Below are 19179 nucleotides of genomic sequence, written 5' to 3'. Positions count from 1 at the left end.
AGTACTTGCAGATGCATTCAGGTACACAGGTGGAATGCAAAAACCAATTTATTTTATGAGTGAGCTCTGACACACTTGTTCAGTCTTTCTCAGATCTGGGAATCAGTCTCATTTACAGCGTGGCATTTCATCAAATTGCACAAGACTAAGAGGGCATAAAACCTAGTATGATGCTGGGATAAGTGCCCTACCAATCCTTCTCTCCTCAGATTTTATGGTTGCTAAGTGTTATGATGCCTAATGCAATATAGTTGGGAAATGCAGTTACATTTTCAAGAACTGATTTGGCACACAGAGTCAGGTGAGTCTGAAAAAGCATCTAAGCAGCCATCAGACTCAAGCTTCAGCACACCAACATGGAAAACAAATTCCAAATCAGTTCTTGGGCATCGTAACCATCTCATGCTACATCACATCATGGTTCTCTGGCCAGGTTACTATTTAAGCATGACTGTAACATTTCTAACACCAACATAGATATTAATTCAATACTGTAATTATTACTCAGTGGATCCAGCATAGGAAGTCATTGCTGCTAATGAAGTATCTCGTTTGAAAATGTAAAAATTATTTGATTCAAAATAACCTTAAAAAACGATTCAGGGCATTCTCAGGAAAAGAGAGACTATTTTGTTATAACACTAAAATCTACAGAGTGCACTGAGAACAGGTCACCAGATGTTAGCACAGGATTAAAACTACAAAACAATTTTTTCTTTACTTACTTTTTTGGGTTTACTAGAGCAAGAATACGACAATGACAATGCAGGTAAGAGCACTGCAATGATTCCACAGAAAGAGAGATTGCCAGAAACAGAACATGGATTGTGGATACGTGTGTGTGTGTGTGTGTGTGTGTAGCGAAACATGAGTTAAATTGGTTGAGGTATAATTTGGGTTCCACTATTAGAACATTATTTTAATGCTATGTTCAAAAATCATTAACAATTGTGACTTTTTTTTTCTTCAATTTATGCTAGGTGTAATCTGGAAGCATCAGAATTCAAAGAAACAAAATTGCAAGGTCCAAAATTTGCTTTAAGCAAAAAGAATAATGAAAGACAGAGACTACAGGAGAAGAAATTCTTTCTGTTCTTGCCATTAATCTGATGTAGCATTTTCTCACTCAAAGAAGCAAAGAGAAAACACTCCTAGCACTGCCAGTCTGAAAAAAGAATTACTATTTCCTGCTGAAAAGCTCAGTTTTTCATTCCTCTCTTTTAAAGCTGACCAAATGTTCTAGTATGATGACTAACAGTTGGACAAAACTTTTTTCTTTTGTTTTTTCTTTTCCTTTAAAACAAGTTTCATCTTTTGAATTTTTGGGTTTTTTTACTGCAGTGAGTGAGAAGAAATAGGGATATGGATAAAAATGTACAAGGCTCTAGTGAACTTCTAAATTTTCCTCCATGATTCAGCAGAAACATAAATTTAAAGGTACAATACCTTTCTCTTAGAAAGTAACTCTTACTTTGGGTTGAGGATTAAAAATATAATCCTAACCCAGCATTAGACACACTTCTTCAATGAAGAACAACTCACTTTATTCACACAGTGGACACATGGTTTCATTAAATCTGAAAGTTACTCCTGACTTGCGCAGATTTAAAAGAAGAAAATGGCCAAAAGGACAAATAAAAAATTAGGCTAGGACAATGAACAGAAATATTCAGCAAGTTTTGGAGTACTGTAGAAGCAGGTGAAGAGTTTGCGTGTGAATAATGGCTGGTCTTAAAGTACATAAAGGGAAAATAATTACTCAAAATCAGATTTTAAGCCTCCATGGAGTAAATTTCTTATAAATAATGCAGACATCAACTGCATCCCAGATAAGTATGCTGGGAAAACACTTAGTGTTAATCTAGTAACATGGTTATAAATCCCACACCTAATAATCTTAAAAGTTCTCTTCAGTTCTAATACAAATGACAGTACAATGAGCCAGCAGGGCTCATCCTGGAATACCAAGCATCTGCTCCAAGAACTGTATCTATGGAAGACTGGGAAACACAGCCAGACAGTGTGAACAGTAAAACAATGTGCTCAGTGTAGAAACAAAAGCTGTTGAAATCTTCAGTGACTTTGCAGCAGAACTTACACACATATGCAGGTGAAGAGACTTACTGTTGCTATCTACAAAAATTCATAGCCTTTTGTCATACTACTAGAAATTCATCAGGTCTTTATATTTTGGCTATAAAAAGAACAAACACAATACAGAATTTTATTTAAAACTAAAATTTAAAACTGGAACAGAGAAAACCAAAACGGTGCAACTATGATGTAATAATAAACATGGCTATGACCACCACCTGATCATCACAGTGACAAAGGACCATACTGAACATCACATTTAAATTATGAATGCCCTGCTCCTGATTCTTTAACCAAGCCCACTGAAAAAAATACATCATGTACAAATCTATAGGTTCTGCTCAGCAAAAGAATAAAAAAACAACATAAAAGCACTTCTTTCATGCTGCCTAGTAGGAAGCATGTATGTCATGGCATTGATTCTCCCTTCCTCCCCCCATTTTCTGTTAATGTCAGTTTTTGAAAGTGAATGAGGTAATGGTTATCCCCTTTTTAATTAACTTGTTTCCACAGCCTAAGATCTGTTCAAGGCAACCAGACTTTATCCAACGTGTCGGTGATATGCTGGACAAATGAAAAAAAAAAATGAAAAGCAAAAGTGTATAGACAAGAAATGTTTATTGAAAAAGAAAATAAAATTAAAAGACAAAAAAATGGGTGGGAAGCACAGCACACAGAACTAAGAATTAAAAAAACATCTTACATTCTGCCTTAATGGCAGCACAGTTAATAGGGACAAAGGGACGTCGCGCTGCCTGCCGCAGCCGGAGGGTATTTTTGCAGACCTGACGGGCCAGTTTTGTCCAACAGGTGGTGTGCAGGAAGAAAGCCTGCCGTGTTTTCACCGCCGACTTGGGGCTGCCGGTGTTGCGCACTGGGGTGCCCTGCGTGGCCTGCCGGGACAGGTGGGTTCTGACGTGAGGCTCCTGCGGGAAGCAGCAAAAAGGTCACAACACACAGAGCTGGGGCACTGCATTCACACAGCCACGGGCTGGACTAACTCACAAGAATAATCAAATCATGTCTGAGCACTAACAAAAAACGGGCCTGTGTAGGAAACTGTAAGCCACAGAGTAGAGAACTCTGTTGAGAATGGATACATAATGCCGTTCTAAATGAGATGTGTAGTCAATTTAACATTTCATAAATGACACACCATTTGACAGACAAAAATTACATTTTTCCACCAAAAATGCGGGAAGCGGATGTCTGTTTACCCAGGAAGTGGTCAAATAAAGCCACGACAATGCCTGAGCACTGTATAGCTCTACTTAACACAGGAAAAGGATTAATAAACTGAGTTTTGCAATACCAAGTTGAACACATACATAAAAAACATTCCATTAAATAATCAAATCACAGCAGTCTCGTGAAAGCGCCATGTTTTGTTTTAGAAAAGTTTATCTACACAATCCTACCTCTGTCGGTTGGCTGGAAGACAGTTTATCTTCATCTGTCTGTGTGGGCATTTTCAGGCCACCATATTTCTTCCAATAAATCCAGCAAGATGCACACAACCTACACTGCATATTAGGAGGGCCCCAAGAATACCATTGGTGAGACTGTGGAGCTAAGGAGGAGAAAACAGCACAGGTAAACTGGTGCATGCTACATTCACTACAATAAATCCAAATGCTGCAATAGATCGCTATATATGGCCACAGCATATGGCAACACAAGAGCATTATATAGACAAATATTTAATATATTTGACATGGAGAGTGAGAACTTGAACTGTTAGTTGCTTTATTTTTTTACAAAAGCTCCAAAGAAGTCAACTCCAAATGGAAATATTGGAAATGCTTTTATAATGAATTTCAAGCCAGGCACATTGTATTGCCCAGAAGAGATTTTCTTCCAGGAGACTACCATAAAAAAAACCCCAATATTTCTAATCTCACCCTAGAAAACAGGCTTATTAATTTGGATTTTATATCTACTTTCATATAACCTCTGTTGAGGGCTACTACTTCAAGAAGTCCAACAAGAACTATCAGAATAACACAAAATACTAGAAAGAAACAGTAGCCCTCCCCATATTCCCCAAGAAAACCAGAGGGAGGAAAAACACCCCAAACCCATTGAAATTAAAAGAAAAAAGCTCAAAAACCCTGCAGACTTAAAGGAAGACTAAAACTAAATTTGAATTTAGCAATCTGAAGGTAAGGGAATAATATATCAATGCCATCATATTACACTACTTAAACTTTCTATACTTTATGAATTGTTAAAAAATAAATCATAATGTAACTTGCATAGTTACTTTAATTAACATACCAAAGGCAGCTCTAACATTTAAGTTATTTCTGCCAAAAAGTAATTGCAAATTATCCTCTACAACATGCAAACAAAAGTGCATACACTTTTTTTTCAGCACATATTAACCCAAACTTTTGAGTCATTTAAAAAATAAATAAATTTACTTACTATAGCAGCTTTCACAAGCCCGACCTATTACCGTAGCTTGTGCCTGGTAAGAGGCTCCCATTGCTCCATTGACTGCAGCAGGTTTCCCATTGTTGCTGGATATTTGATTGGGATTTGGTTTATTGCTTTAAATAAAACAGGTTGAGGGGAAAAAAGAAAAGTGGTTTTACTAACTGGTTAGTGAATAGGAAGACAAATCATCTAATTCTGGAATTCTGATACGTGCTGACATCATCTATAAAATCTTCTCTAAACAACAAGACTGATTTTTGTACTCAATTATTTTCAGCATAGTAAGAGACTTGCTGTGGAAAGAGCTGCCCTGATACTCCAATTTACTGCTCTTTAGTGTGCTCACATGGTCTAAGCTACTTGGCAAGCTCATAAAAGACCAAGTCTCAGGGTCAATGCATTAACAAAAGTCTGGCACAGCACAGAATTTAGGAAGGTGGTTCTAGTCAACAGATAAGGCTTTACAAGCCGAGGATGGACTTTGGGTGAAGTATAACAAGAGCAGTAACACTGCCTGTAATACTACAAGGTTGTTCACCCTAGGAAAGGGTCAGCCTCCTGTCTGAAAAAGAGGTACACACCTTCCCACCAACTGCACTAATGCAAATGTCTTATAACCCTGGCAAATCTCACCTGTATAAGATCAGGTTGTTCTGTCTGGGTTCTCTTCTAAACTACTTCCTCTTTTAGAAGAGTGAATAACTGGTTTTGGATATTTCTGTTTAGCTTTTTTTTAATATTATTATACTATATAATTCTTGTAATTATTGTAACTACTAATACTTCAATGATGTAGGATTTTACATGTCAATTAATTCACAGAGCATTAATATACTCCTCACTAGGTTAAGTTCAATATTTCCAAGGTTTCAACTTTGTGAGTGTTAATTACCCTCAATACAATGCAAGGCTGGATACATTGATTCCTAAGATTGTTACTTTAGGTAGCATAAAATATATTCAACAGAAGTTAAAATGACAATTGAAGAACCCTTTGCTGTATCAACTTTGTGTTTCAAATGCCAACAAAACTGTCTCCTGCCTTCTCCTTTTTCACTATAAGCAGCAAGAGGCACTTTTACAATTTCCACATATTTTTTATCTTGGGCTCAAGGTACAAGAGAAGGGATTGAGAGACAATTAAGTCTTCCACATTATGATCTGTTGCTTAGTTACCTTCCAGAAAAGCCATGATTTGAAAGGGGCTCTCTGGTATTAAGGACAGAACCTTGCATTTACAGGAAATACCTAATGATCAAGTTCAAAAAGGTACTCAGCTGTGAGAATCAATTCCACTAAGATTTCAAATGCAATAAATTAGTCTTGAAGTAAAGTATTTAGCAATCCACTTCCCTGTGACCACCCCAGATTGGACAGATATCAAGGATTTGAGAAATCCTACCATCCTCTTACTGTTGACTAGGGATTTTGTCTTGAAATGGAGGCAAAAGGCAGTAGGATAAAAATGCAAAAATCCCACATTTTGAAACACAGTTTGTCATCCAATACAGCTGGTCCCTACAGTTAACATATTGAAAATCCTGAATTGTCCACATGGACCAAGGAAATTAAATTGAAAAAGCATAATGTAAAGACTGAGCACCTCATGGTTTCCCTAAAGCAGCCACTTCTCTGAGAAGATTAGGGAAAACTCATACTAGAGTTTTTAGCTTTTTTTTTTAACAGTGTGACTATTAGAGATGCAAACTTCAAAACTCACAAAATTTGTTCAGATACAAGGTTAAAATTATTCATTTAACAGTCCACTGCTTTCATTGTAGCATCTGTTTTAGAAAAAAGTCTGTATTGAAATATGGAAATGAAACTCCACTATATGTAATTTATACAAGTCTTCAAAAATCTCTGCAAAGTACTTCCTTTGGTATTACATTCTTCTGTTATACAAACACTCACAACAATGGGAACTTCATATATATGTAAACTGAATATGCCCACAGAAAGCTTAGAAAAAAGTGTTTTGTAGTCCTTTCTCTTGTCATAATATTGAGGAAATTATGAATATGAAGGACAGATTATATCTTTTTTCTGCAAACCACATGTTAACAGAAGGAGATATAGCATCAAGTTAAATCTAAAAAGAAATACAGATCAAAAACCCCTCAGAAGAAAACCAGATTGCATCAACAGGACTTGGTCAAAGATAGAAGATCTGGGGCTATGTGCTGCCTTTAACTTAAAGCCAGAACATCTCTTGTCTCTAGATGAAGAACAGATTTCATCAGCAAGATAAATCTGTAATGGGAAATGATCTGATTTTATTTTATTTTATGTAACTACATCAACAACTGCTTTTTGAAATACTGCATTTACACAAATACGAAATGCTGTGCTACAGGGCCTTAGAAGTGATTATTTTGGAACAACTGCTTTTTAAATTATAAGGCTCTTCTTGCATGTGCACAGTCCACAGGTAGCACTTGATCACCTTTTGTAAAACTTCTTATTCCAGACAAAAAGATTGCAGGTCAAAAAAAAAAAAAAAAAGGATCACTTAAATACGAAGGTTACACAAGACTTTCTAGCATTTTCTGATTATATCTCTGCATATAACAAATCCTGTGAAAGTAACCATTAAAAAGATGACTAGGAAAATAGCAGGCATGTAACTGCATGTTACTGATTCAATTTTACCTGTATATTACTCAAAAAAAGACTGTTGTTATACTCACTAGGTGGGGATGTATACTTGTTTCAATTTACTTTCTGCTTCAGCTGCTTTCAGACGTTTCTAGTTGAAAAATTAACACATTAAAATATTTTATTATATAAGGCATGAGATTTCATAAAACTTCACACAATTCATCTTTAAATTATTTCTAGTTTGTGATTTCACAAGAGCCTCCAAAACAAGTGTAGAAATCTTCAGGATGAAAACCATAAAACACAAGTTCTCTATTTTTAATATTAGTTTGAAGTCATAATATCCTGTCCTTCCCAGTAAAGCACACAGGCTTAACACATGAGAACAAAACTGTAAAAATGACGATTACAATTTACATAAATTACATCTACATAAACATGTATGACATTGTGGCTACTCCTTATTGCAGAATTAAGTAGAAACTAAATAAACTAAATTCTGTTCCTCATCAGCCATGTAACAAAACTTCTTGAGTGCTCTGTCCAGACTGAGGCTGGGCTTTTATAACACAGTACAAGGAACAGTAAAGTACACTGACTCTTAGAAATAACTAAACACCTACTAGCATTAAATGCCATCACAACTGTGGCCCAGGAACATCACAGTAACAGGATAGCTATATTACCATCAAGATAGTCAGAGAATTTACTAAATCGTTACTTGCTTCATACTTGCAACAAACAGAAAAATTGTGCATTTCTATAACGCTGAGAAGTTTTAGTTATTGTCACATATTATACAAGTAACTAAGATGAGAGTTTGTTCATCAGTGGCACAGGAAATACAAAGTTCAGATGTCTACAGGTTATCCAAAACACCTGAATGCAAAAAAATAAAGAAAAAACATTATTTCTCTGCAATTTCTGTACTCAAGACGTTACTTCTGTTCACTTGAGAGAAAAAAAGAAAAAGACAAGAGAGAAAAGGAGTTGAAACATGGTCAGTTTCATTACAGAGGATGAAAAAAAGAAGGGAACACATTTATATCCAGCAGTAATAAATCAGTACTACCTGTCTTACTCTATCAGGTGATTAAAATCCAGTCCTTCATTTCTCCAACAACAATTCTCCTCTCTGCTTTAACTCCTATTTTTTGATATCCAACATTTGCAAGGCTTACAATCCAGGAAAATATTTCCCACCTTGAGAAAACTATTATCAGACAGCTCTACTCTGAAAGTCCCCTGCCTGAGCCATGAGGTGAATTACAGGGTTATTCAGCTTTACTGGCCCAGCAGTCTGAGTAAACCTCCTTCTGTAAATTGCTGTTCTTTTCCATTTCATAAAGTTGCCTCTGTGTTCTTCATTTACAAATCTCTCACTTCTAAAAACCCCATCTTTAAGGAGCAATGTATGACAGACTTCTAATCAGACCATGTCACCATTAATTAATTCCCATGCAATATGAGAGCTCTTCCGTTTATCTCCAAAATAGGCTTTTTTTTTTCCCTTACAGTTTTTTGCTGTTCACAAATGTCCAGTTATGTTTGGAGTTACAGAAGTGAATTCCATTGACACTCCTGATGCAGTTGCAATCTTTCCCCAGCGCCAGTCTTGCCAACACTGCTTTCCCTTCAGCAGGGACATAGAAAAATGCAAACATAGTCTGCTCTGCCTGCTTGGGTCCCTTTTTTACAAGAACAAGGAGAAAGAGCAGCAGCAGCACCGTGCTCCAAATCTCATAAACTGGAAGTTTTTAATCTGAGAACATTTCACAGCCCCAGCAGAGGAACTCTCAATGGTGAGCTCCCTCTGCTCAACAGCAGGACACAGGCTTTCCACAACGCTCTTTCCTGTTCATATTATATCTAAAAACATAGAGTTTGTTTTCAGCCTGAAAGAAAGCATGTGAAACTGCCAGTCAACAGGAAACACACATTTCACAGAGCTTCCTAACAAACCAGCTCCATTATACAAATAGAACAAGTAACTCTCACTGCACACCTACCATGAGCAAAAGGGAAAATACAATAATGGGCAAGAAATGAGGAAAGTAGCCCTGAAGCACTGTCAAAATGTAAAGGCATGTGTAGGAAGCTGTATTAAGCCCTGATGGCAGTGTCAGTGAGAAGTGACTATGTACACATTAATTAAATTTTAGCATACTTTTAGTACTGGCATGGGGGTTGTAAGGAATGCAATTTAACAATTGCTTTCCTCCTTTATTTACTAAAGTGAATGATACACTGCCTTCTAAAAAACCATGCAATGCCATTTCGGTATAAGCTATATTTTTATACATTAGAACTATAGCTAACATTCCTCTCTGAAAGAAACAGAACATGTCATAGCTTGAATTCACACTGACATACCAACTGTTAAGTACCGAGAGAGAGGAAAGGATGCAGAAAGAGAACTACCAATAGTTACAGTTTCTGAGATGAAACCTCTGCTTGTTGAAATTTAGAGGCAGAACTGGTAAAGGCTGGAAATATTTAGACAAGAAACAAAGCACCAGTTTGTAACAAATCCCTGGAGCAATGTAACAAAGAGAGCTGATGCTTTACCTGGAAAAAACATTTACATCTTAGACAGTATTTCAAACAGGTCTTACATACATTGCAGGGGAGGTCAAATTACAATAACCCAGTTATTCCCCTGGGGTCTGCTACTTTTAATGAACCAGCATTGAAACTGAATGTTTATGTTTTTTGAAAGCTTTTGTTATGAATATCAACTTACAAATAGCCAAAGAAGTTACCATTTCCCTAAATTAGTACTGTTTTCAACAGTGGAAATAAATAAATGAGAGACAAATGTGATATATCGTTACAGCAGAGCAATTTAGCTACCGTTTAATACGTTCTCTCTTTTCCTCTTACAAAGTCTCAGTAAACTCTTTTTGCTTTGAATTGAACTTATAAGGAGAACAGCACAAACAACTTTTCATTCAGTTGAATCAATCACTCAAAACCTGGCCTTCCTCAAACACCATATATAATGTAGTGGTCATGAGAAGTGCCATATCACCAAGAATCATTACCCAAAGCCTGAATTAGTTTTGCTAGACAAGTTCAGAGAACTTTAACTTATCTTCCCTTTGCTTTGACTTGAAGGGAAGATGCTCTTGAAGCAAGGTGGTAGCAGCACCTCCACTGCCATTAAATCACCACATTTACAACCTAGCAAGAGTAACATTTAGTAACAATTACGATAAAGAAACCTTTCTTTTGCCTGCCATAACACATCCAATTCACACAAAGAACTAAAGATGATTAAAAGAAAATTTTCATATTAAATCACACCAATCTAGAGCTCAGAGACTGTATTTTAAAATTAATGTGCATTGACCTTTTTTTGTCTTCCCATTCCCACCAGTCATCCTACCCCTCAAGCATGAGATTTAGAGAAGAATGACTCTGAAATTGCCACTTTCTTACTGAATGTTTTTTCTCCCTGGAATGTGTTCAATTATCACAGCTTGTTCTTTTTGGGAAAAAAACCCTACAGATATTGGTTTTACTGAACTGTATTAATTTTTACCATTCCACAAAAAAACTAAACAAGGGCATGAGGAAGTTCTGATCCATTCTTAGGAAGGGTTACAGAAATATTAACCAAGATAAAAATTAGGCATTTGGCCTACACTTGTTTTGTTACTGATGATCACAGATGTGACCCTGAAAGAACATGTTAAAAGCATTCAATCCTGAGTGTGTTGCCATGGTCTGAGTAGCATGTTGTAAGTTTATTTAGTTACAAGTAAAACACAGGCATTTACAAGAGCAATCAAGTTGCACATAACCATAAAGCTTAAGTGTTTCTCTTGTAAAAACCTTAATCCTGTGAAGGGATATGCAATCTTAACACATCATACACCTTCACTGTTGTAGCAACAGAATCATAATAGAGTTCTAGAGAACTACAAAGGGAATCTTAGTCTTTTACCAATCACTCCAGAGCAAGTATTTCAGAAAAAGGCACATTTTTATTGATTCTTAAAGATAATCTTGTCCAATCATTAAGAATTGACAAGATGCACAGCAAATCTCTATTGGCAGCACCTTTCTAAAAATTACCAGGGGAAAGAAAGTGTTACAAGTGAAATGAATGGCAACAAACCTAGAAAAACATGCCTTCATATGGAACATATTATATTCCATTTGTATTATCCACAGAACTGAAAGGTCCTAGTGATAGCCCAGGACTTCTATGTGGTAAAAGACCTTTCCAATGGTGTAGAAACAATTTCAAATAAACCAGAAGCAATCATCCTTCTGATACTTTTAATCTGAAACAAGTCCAAAAATCCATCTAACAGTACAGCTGCAGTTATTACAGCAAAAAAATTATTTTCCATATGCTGTCCATAACATCACCATTAATTATGCAGCAAGTAAGGGGGCTACAAACTTAAATATTAAATCAGAAATTAAAAGAGAATATTTAAAGTATTTTCTATGTCTAAACCAAGGAGTAAATATATAAAGAGTACAACATATAAAAAGCACCAACACTGAAATTTTGCCTTAACCTGTTAAAAATATCCCAGTATTGGTATCCAATATAATCTTAACACGTTTTTGCTCCAGAGCAACACAAACAGTTGAACATGCAATCATAAGGATGAACACATCCACTGTGTGCAGAATGGTCTCAATTCTGAAATGTTGGTAATGCCAAAGTAATGTTTTGTCCAGGAGTGCCAATAAGAGGTTTGTAACACCGGCAGCCACCTTAACACAATGTATTTTCCTGTTTCCTTCAGAGCCATGGCAGAGCTTCACAGCCTAAAGCATTTGCTCTGCAGCCCATTTCCTTCTGATCCCCTACTGAAGTAGGAACCAGGAATCCCATAGCTTCAAACCAGCACACAACACAAATGGCTTAGAAAGCTCTTCACAGCTATGGGACGTACAGCAGGCATCAGAGGATTTGAGAATGCAGCCTGAAACAGCACAGAACCACTGGTCTATACCCCAAAATATTACCTTAGGCCATTCCATCACGTATCTTTTCAAGAACGCACAGATTTTTATGCTTCAACAAGATCACATTTTTTTAAGAATGTCTCAGACTGCTTCATATGGAAATAGTCATTAAATTACCTGCTGCACATATCTGTCAGTGGTTTTCCACATGTAGTAATACTCAATGATGCTAGTCAGTGACTTCCAAGGAAGCTGAAAAACATTTGTTACAAGTTAAAGTGGTTCCAAGAAACTGCAACGTCCACTTCTTGTAAAACACGTTAGGTATAGTTTAGACAAATCAAGTATAGTTAAAATCAAGTATAGTTGAGACAAATATTAAAACCTGCATGTATTAAATAACTTCATTAGAATACATATGCAAACAAACACATTTTGCAATTAACAATATACAATCTTTCCTTATCGTTAACAAGTATGCAGAAATACAATATAACACATCCAAATCTAAATGGGATTTATTCTGTTTAAGCCATATGGTTAAACAAAATGATCAAAACAGAATGCAGATTTCCATCAGGAAACACAGAAGGTAATATCTCTGTTATAAAGTGTGTCAGATGGAGAATAACATTAGGAATAAAAGTAATCATCTTGACAAGACTATGCTCGAGTATCATGATAATTTTACCCTTAAAAAATACAAAGGGTACCATACTTAGTTCACAGATTTTTCACATCCCATAACAAATCAGCTGCTCATACATTACCACTAGTTTTGCATAAACTCCCACATACTCTCAACCATTATCAAGAAACAAAAGTATGCAAGGGACAAATGCTACCCTGAGCAACAAGAGTGATACTGACAATAAATATTTCAAAGAATTCTCTGTGCAAACAAGGTACATTTGATAATGATAATTATACCGGGTGCCCACGTTCATTGGTAAAATGAAAATGTATTAACCTAAGTGTAGGGGAGAAAATTAAGCAACCATTTTTAATTATCACCAAATAATCTATTTAACTCCACAAGGTCTTTCCATAATTTAAATTAGGAAGTCTCATCCAAAATTCATGCAATTTTTCTTCATAACTTGGAAACATTACTAATTTGTGTGTTATATTTTCTAGAGGCATGTAGTAATGCAAATAATATCTGCTTTCTAGAAATGAGGATGATGTTTAGGAGGTCCCAGAAAATACAGGTGTGGCAACTGATCTTTCCAACCTTACTGGCCCCACTAGGCAGCTTTCTGCATGTCTTAAGCCAAAAAATAGCTTCCAGCTCCTTTGGTTAAATTCATAAAACACCAGAGGGACACCTTATCAAACTGCCTCTCCCCGCATGCAGGAGCTCACTAGCTTTTCCAGCTCCTTGATTCAGGTCGAGAGTCAGAAGTGTACCACAGTGTGCAAATCCCTGAACATTTACATTTGATTCAAATGTAGCAGTGGAAGAAATGCATATGCTAATGTTCCAATAAGTAATAACACAATTCAGGTTCCTAAAATCCTTTTGCTTTCTCAGGTAAATTATGCCTTGAGAAAAATCTTCCCCCAAAAAGGCCAGTGACAAGAAGATGTGCTTGGTGTGAGGTGACAGATCAAATGATTCTCAGTCTCCAAGTCCATATTCTTCCTGGCATCCAGATGAAATGCTGTCCCCTCAACTATCTGCCATTGTCAATTAGTACATTTTATAGCATATCCACATTTATTTTCCTTCCTGAATACTTATTAGCACATTCATGCTACAAATGTTTGCCACTTCTCTAGAAAACACTTTAATCTGCTTTAACTATGACACCAGTATGTTCATTCACTCAGTAGGCATCTATAATTAGAGGAACAAATCCTTTACAATCCTTTCACACTTTGAATCAAAACTTGGAAAACCTGTTTGACAGACTGAGTATGGATAACCTGTATTCCATTTACCTATGTACTTAATGCTCTGAACTGCCAGTGAAGCTGTAAACAGCCATAGAATAATATATTGTCATTACCAAATTCTATTCTGAAAGAAGTAAATATGCTCATCTGCATAACATTTTTGCTGGAGAAAATTAGCAAAAGCTATCAGCTCTACAAAAACAGAGAGAGGGGAATTTTAGGTTTCTTTATTTTCTCCAGGGTAAAAATAGGCCAATCAAATCAGATCAGCAAGAAAGAGTTAGGATTATAAAGCATCCTAAAATGAACATGGTAATTTTACGGTATGTTTTCACAATTTTCCAAAGCTGGAAAACAGTTGCTCCTGCTTTCTATAAACAGTTCCAGTTCTTGATTATCAAGGCCTTTCCTGCCATATCTGAGATGTAAGAGTTACAAATTTGAGGGAACTGTTGATAATGAAAAACTAAGAATTAACAAGTATAACAGGTTTGTCTTACTGTTAGGAAAATAGTTACATTTAGAGAACATAAAATATTCATTCTTTTTCCATTCTGCTACCCTGGGACGTGAAATAATTCAAGCACATCAAGTAAATTAAATTAGCTTCTAAGGTTTAGGTTGATTAGGATTCACACAGAGTGTTAAAGATAGAAGAACCTCTCCTACAAGAGTCAGTGAGTCAACAGTTGATGAAAATTATTATTCAAAGGCTAGACTGATAACTTGATTACAAATGAACATCTCCTATTCATGAAATAAAGGTAAACTCCCTTACATCATTTAATTTATAATAATCTTGTTTACTAATATTTAGTGTTTGTAGCTTAATACTTGAGCTGCACATTGAACATCAAACAGTGCCAGTTCATTGTAACTGCTGGAAAAGTAAATGAATCTGCCCTCACAGAACTATCATGTAAGGGCTGGAGTTACAGCTGCTGGAACTTGAAAATCTGGGCCGACTCAGAAAAGGCAACTCCTCTGGGATATAATGACTCAGGCAGGTGCTACATCACCCTTCTGCTTCAGGAGACTGCTACCAACCACTTTCTGTCATGCAACGTGACTTTCCTGCCTGTCCTGTGGCACCACTGCATGCCTGCTTAGGTTTGAGTTTAATCTCAGGCACTGCAGGCTTTAATTTTATCATTAGATCCTACGTGGAGACTCAAACAAGTTCACACACACACTATCAGTTCATTATCTTCTTTTCCCTTGCTCTTAAAAAACATTGAAGAGTACCTAAACTTATCAATGGCTCCCCACTGAAGAGAGGGATGATAATAGATTAAGGTATAATCATGGAAAAATCACTGCTTAAGTGCTACATATTTATACCCACCTCACCCTGCAGAAACTTTTCACATATCCATGATCTAAATCTCAAAGGACTATTTTCGATGATTACTTAAAAAGCAAATGTGTGTTTTCAAATCCCTGTACTTTTAGAATGCTACATAGGAAGTGAGAACACATAAATTTTACACTAGAGAAATTAAGATATCCCAAGACTACACAAAGATTAACATAATTGAAAGATTTCAAATTACTTAGAATTAAATAAAGACTGTGCACTGTTATTAGTACCATAAAAATTGAGATATAAAATATTCATTTAAGGATGTTTTTAAGGTGACACTTTTCTAAAGATTAAAAAAAAGTGACTAAGAATAGATAGTATCCCCATTCTAACTAAATGAAGCTGTAATTAATTAGTGCTCCCCACCCATTTGTTCTGCACTCTGACTCATGGTTAAGGTGCCCTTGGTAGGCTACACAATGCTATCACCAGATGAGTGTGTTTCCTGCTTTGGTGGAAGACCATGGGAAAATATCTGCATCTTGGGAAGGAAGAAGAGAGAAGGTATCAGGAATCTATCCGAGATAAAATTTGAACATTGTAAACAGTGTCTAGTAGACTCATTCAATATCTAGCATTTGAATTACAAATACAGAACAATTCTTGCAACATGTTACTACACTGTATCACTTTAATGTAGCAGTAACACAGAAATTAGACAGAAAATAAAAATACTACTTAAACACTAGGGACAAGCCTTATGCATATTTGGTCACAAATTGTGCTAGGACACAACTTGTAAACAGCCAATAAAACACGTAATATGCTTAAGGCATTTTCAAAAGCCAAATATTATATATTAGTAACCATTTAATCAGAAGACATAGCTCCTGAACTATTGTACAATTACAGCTGAGAACCATTTGTCTGTATGAGAAATAATATGTAGTTTACATTAAGATTTTAGTTCTAAAAATCTATAAAATATTATTTTTCAATAATATTTTCTTCAACTTAAAAGAGCTGTTTCATCCATGATGCAACTTTCAACCTTATGTCATGAATGCAGTGAACACTTTCTCCCTTTAGAATTTCAAAATTAGGCATGCAGATATAATATACCTATTAAAATGTCAGTTCTTTAGAAAAACAATAGCCTTCCCTTCCCACCTTCATTCAATTACCTGTTCCATTTCAAATCTGTGAAAATGAAGGAAAGACAGCTTAGCTCATTGCCATGCCTCCTCCCACTGTCCTGCACTCTATCTTGGAAGGACTTCTACATTTGTCATACAGTACCTTTTTTTCCCCCCTCACAAAGATTATTTATAAACTTCTGCAAAGAAAATAAAAAGTCTGAGCTCTCAGAGTCAAGCAGAATGAGATTAACGTGAAAATGTTTCAATCAGCTTCAGTATTAAATAATGGAATTCCTTTGGTTTAAATCTTAACCTTTTCATTAAGACCAACTTGAACTTAGTACAACAGAAGAAATCTTTTTCCTTGAAAGAAAAAGGCTTTCCATAAAATGTTCAAAAAAGTTTGCAGCAAATTACTAGCAATTCCAGCAATCAGTGTTGGAGTCCATTTAATTTCATTACTCTGCATCAGAATTAGCAAATTAAAGGTTTACTGCCCTATAGTCTGATACTTCAGTACCAAAGCCAGTGTAGTTAGAACATAAAAGAAAAGGAAAACATTTCTTTTACTTTTCAGAACTGCCAAAACATCTAATATGTCAAAATAACTCCCTGTAGTACATTTTAAAACCTATCTGAATATAAATTTCTCTCTGCTAACCATAGCAGGAAACCCCAGCTTTCCAAAAACACCCAGGGGAGTCAGCCATGTAGCTGCTAATGAATTTCACTGGAAATTGTGGAAATGCTCTGCAAAGTTCCTGGACCTTTTTCAGATGTTTGTAAAATCCTTGTAAAAATCCTTACTGAAATGTCTCAGCATGAGACATCCTACCAGGTATTAAACCATTTTTCCAAGCAACAGCACTGCACAAGAAAGCACATTGACTTTCAGCCAGATAAAATGTATACATATGTTAATCACACATATCAGTTATGCAGATTTCTTCCCTACAAAAATCTTCCAAACCGTCAGAAAGCACTTTTTCTCAACCATGAGGAAACATAGCTACAGGAAAGGGCACTACTTTCATACTTACAAAGTCTTGTCGAATGTCATTGAAGTCTTTGCCATACTTTTCCAATGCCTCTTCAAACAAACTAGCTTCTGATGCTGACCACTCTTCCATTTCATCTCTACACAAGACAGGCCCTCCCAGTGGCACTAGAACACTGATGGCACTGCTCAGATCATAGTTGTGTTTATGCAGTGTATCCATTGCGTGAAACTGGCAGGGACAAGGAGAGAATAAAGACGTGTGTAAATAGACAGTAGTCCATTTCAGTTAGTGCAAATTCAATACATTATTCTCTGTCAGCCAAATAAGGAGCCTAAACTTGTGACTAGCACAGGTCCTTCTCGTGAGAACATTTTGCTGTGCTTTATAAACAAAGATAAAGTCTGGATGTTTTTACAAACAGGGTCTCAAGAATTGGGCAGTTCAGGCCTGGCCAATTAGGCCTAGGGGAAGGTTTTTGACTGACCAATCTGGGTGACCTGTGAAAAGTCTATATATATGGAAAGCAAAACAAAAACCTTCTTCTTTTCTTGCCTGAGAACCTGGGTTTCTACTTCTCTGCTAGTGGCTCAACAGCGACATAAACTAATGCTAAATTTAGAATCTATCATGATATCATAGTTTTCTGCTGTGGAATATGAGGAAAATAAATGGTTTATTGCTTAATTTGGGATAGGAAATACCTTGATAAAATGTTTACCAAAAATGACATTAGTTTATTATTTCCTGCAAATTATTAGCAAACATCTCTAAGGAATCTTTAGTCGGTAGAAATTGGTTCCAAGAAACCCAATAAAGACAGTGGCATATACTGACTGCAGGGCCATTTTCAATTAACAGAAGCTCTAAATAGTAACTAAACAGCTGCTCAGACATCTATGAGCTCAATATTCTCATTGCTGGCAAAGGAAGACATTTATTGTTTTCATTATCATTGTGAAAGAGCAGCAAGATTTTTGTCCCCTGCTAAACACTGTTGTCACAGATCGGTAAATAAGGTTTTGTTGGTTGATTCCCTTTCTGTTATAAAAGAGGAAAACAGAAAACAAACAAATTAAAACAATCTTCCCACTGTAGGTAACACTGAATGCTCCCATTGCTAACCAATGATGGGGAATATGAAAAGTAAACAAATCCATCCGTCGGGAACATGAGCAACACACAAGACGCATTTCTGACTCAAGGTCCCAAAAGACCTCATCACCACAACACAACTCGCTGTGCTGAAGGAGGTATTAGAGTTGTAAGTGCAATAATGTTTGTGACTCTGTATCAGGCTCCTTCCAAGGTGTCCTACCACAGTGCTGAGCTCCAAGTGCAGCGTGCAAACTCTCACATGGCCATAAACGCAGCTATGAGAAAACCTTTCAGGGAAGGAACACTCCTGCATTATGTGTCAGTATAGCAATTCCAGCTGAGCTTCTGCATACAAATGTACTACAAATAATGGATTCTCCTTCTCTTTTGCCATCTTCTATGAATGACTATTGTCTTTCTCCAGTGTTCACTATAAGTCTTTGAGTGTTATCAAGCACAAGATTCTAGAACTGTTTTGTCTGCAAGAAGCAATGTCACTATTATCCTGCAATATGTCATTTTACTCATGGTTTAATCAAATTCACCAGCCTGGAGAAAAGTTGTTAAAATAAAGTATTTTAATATGGAAACATGTAACATAATGTCTAAAATCCATCAGCTTCATATTAGAGAATGTACATTGAAATCACTGGTTTATTGCTTATCATTCAGGCAG

At 36.1% G+C, this 19179-nt stretch overlaps 1 protein-coding gene across 3 annotated transcripts in view; it reads right to left on the bottom strand.

Annotated features, from left to right (window-relative positions):
- The window catches only part of MTA3 (metastasis associated 1 family member 3), a 135772-nt gene that overhangs the window by 50071 nt on the left and 66522 nt on the right, over positions 1-19179 (bottom strand). For all 3 annotated transcript variants that reach the window (XM_085054955.1, XM_085054954.1, XM_085054956.1), the window contains exons 9-14: positions 17448-17636; positions 12244-12318; positions 7224-7282; positions 4522-4646; positions 3513-3664; positions 2798-3020 (exon numbers count right to left, since the gene is read on the bottom strand). In XM_085054955.1, coding sequence (XP_084911081.1) covers positions 2798-3020; positions 3513-3664; positions 4522-4646; positions 7224-7282; positions 12244-12318; positions 17448-17636 — 823 coding nt within the window. The remainder of the gene's footprint in view (positions 1-2797; positions 3021-3512; positions 3665-4521; positions 4647-7223; positions 7283-12243; positions 12319-17447; positions 17637-19179) is intronic.

Source organism: Lichenostomus cassidix, chromosome 3, assembly GCF_008360975.1.
Source record: "Lichenostomus cassidix isolate B80296 chromosome 3, HeHo_3.0, whole genome shotgun sequence".
Classification (NCBI taxonomy): Eukaryota; Metazoa; Chordata; class Aves; order Passeriformes; family Meliphagidae; genus Lichenostomus; species Lichenostomus cassidix.
This window is presented reverse-complemented; position numbering and strand designations above follow the sequence as displayed.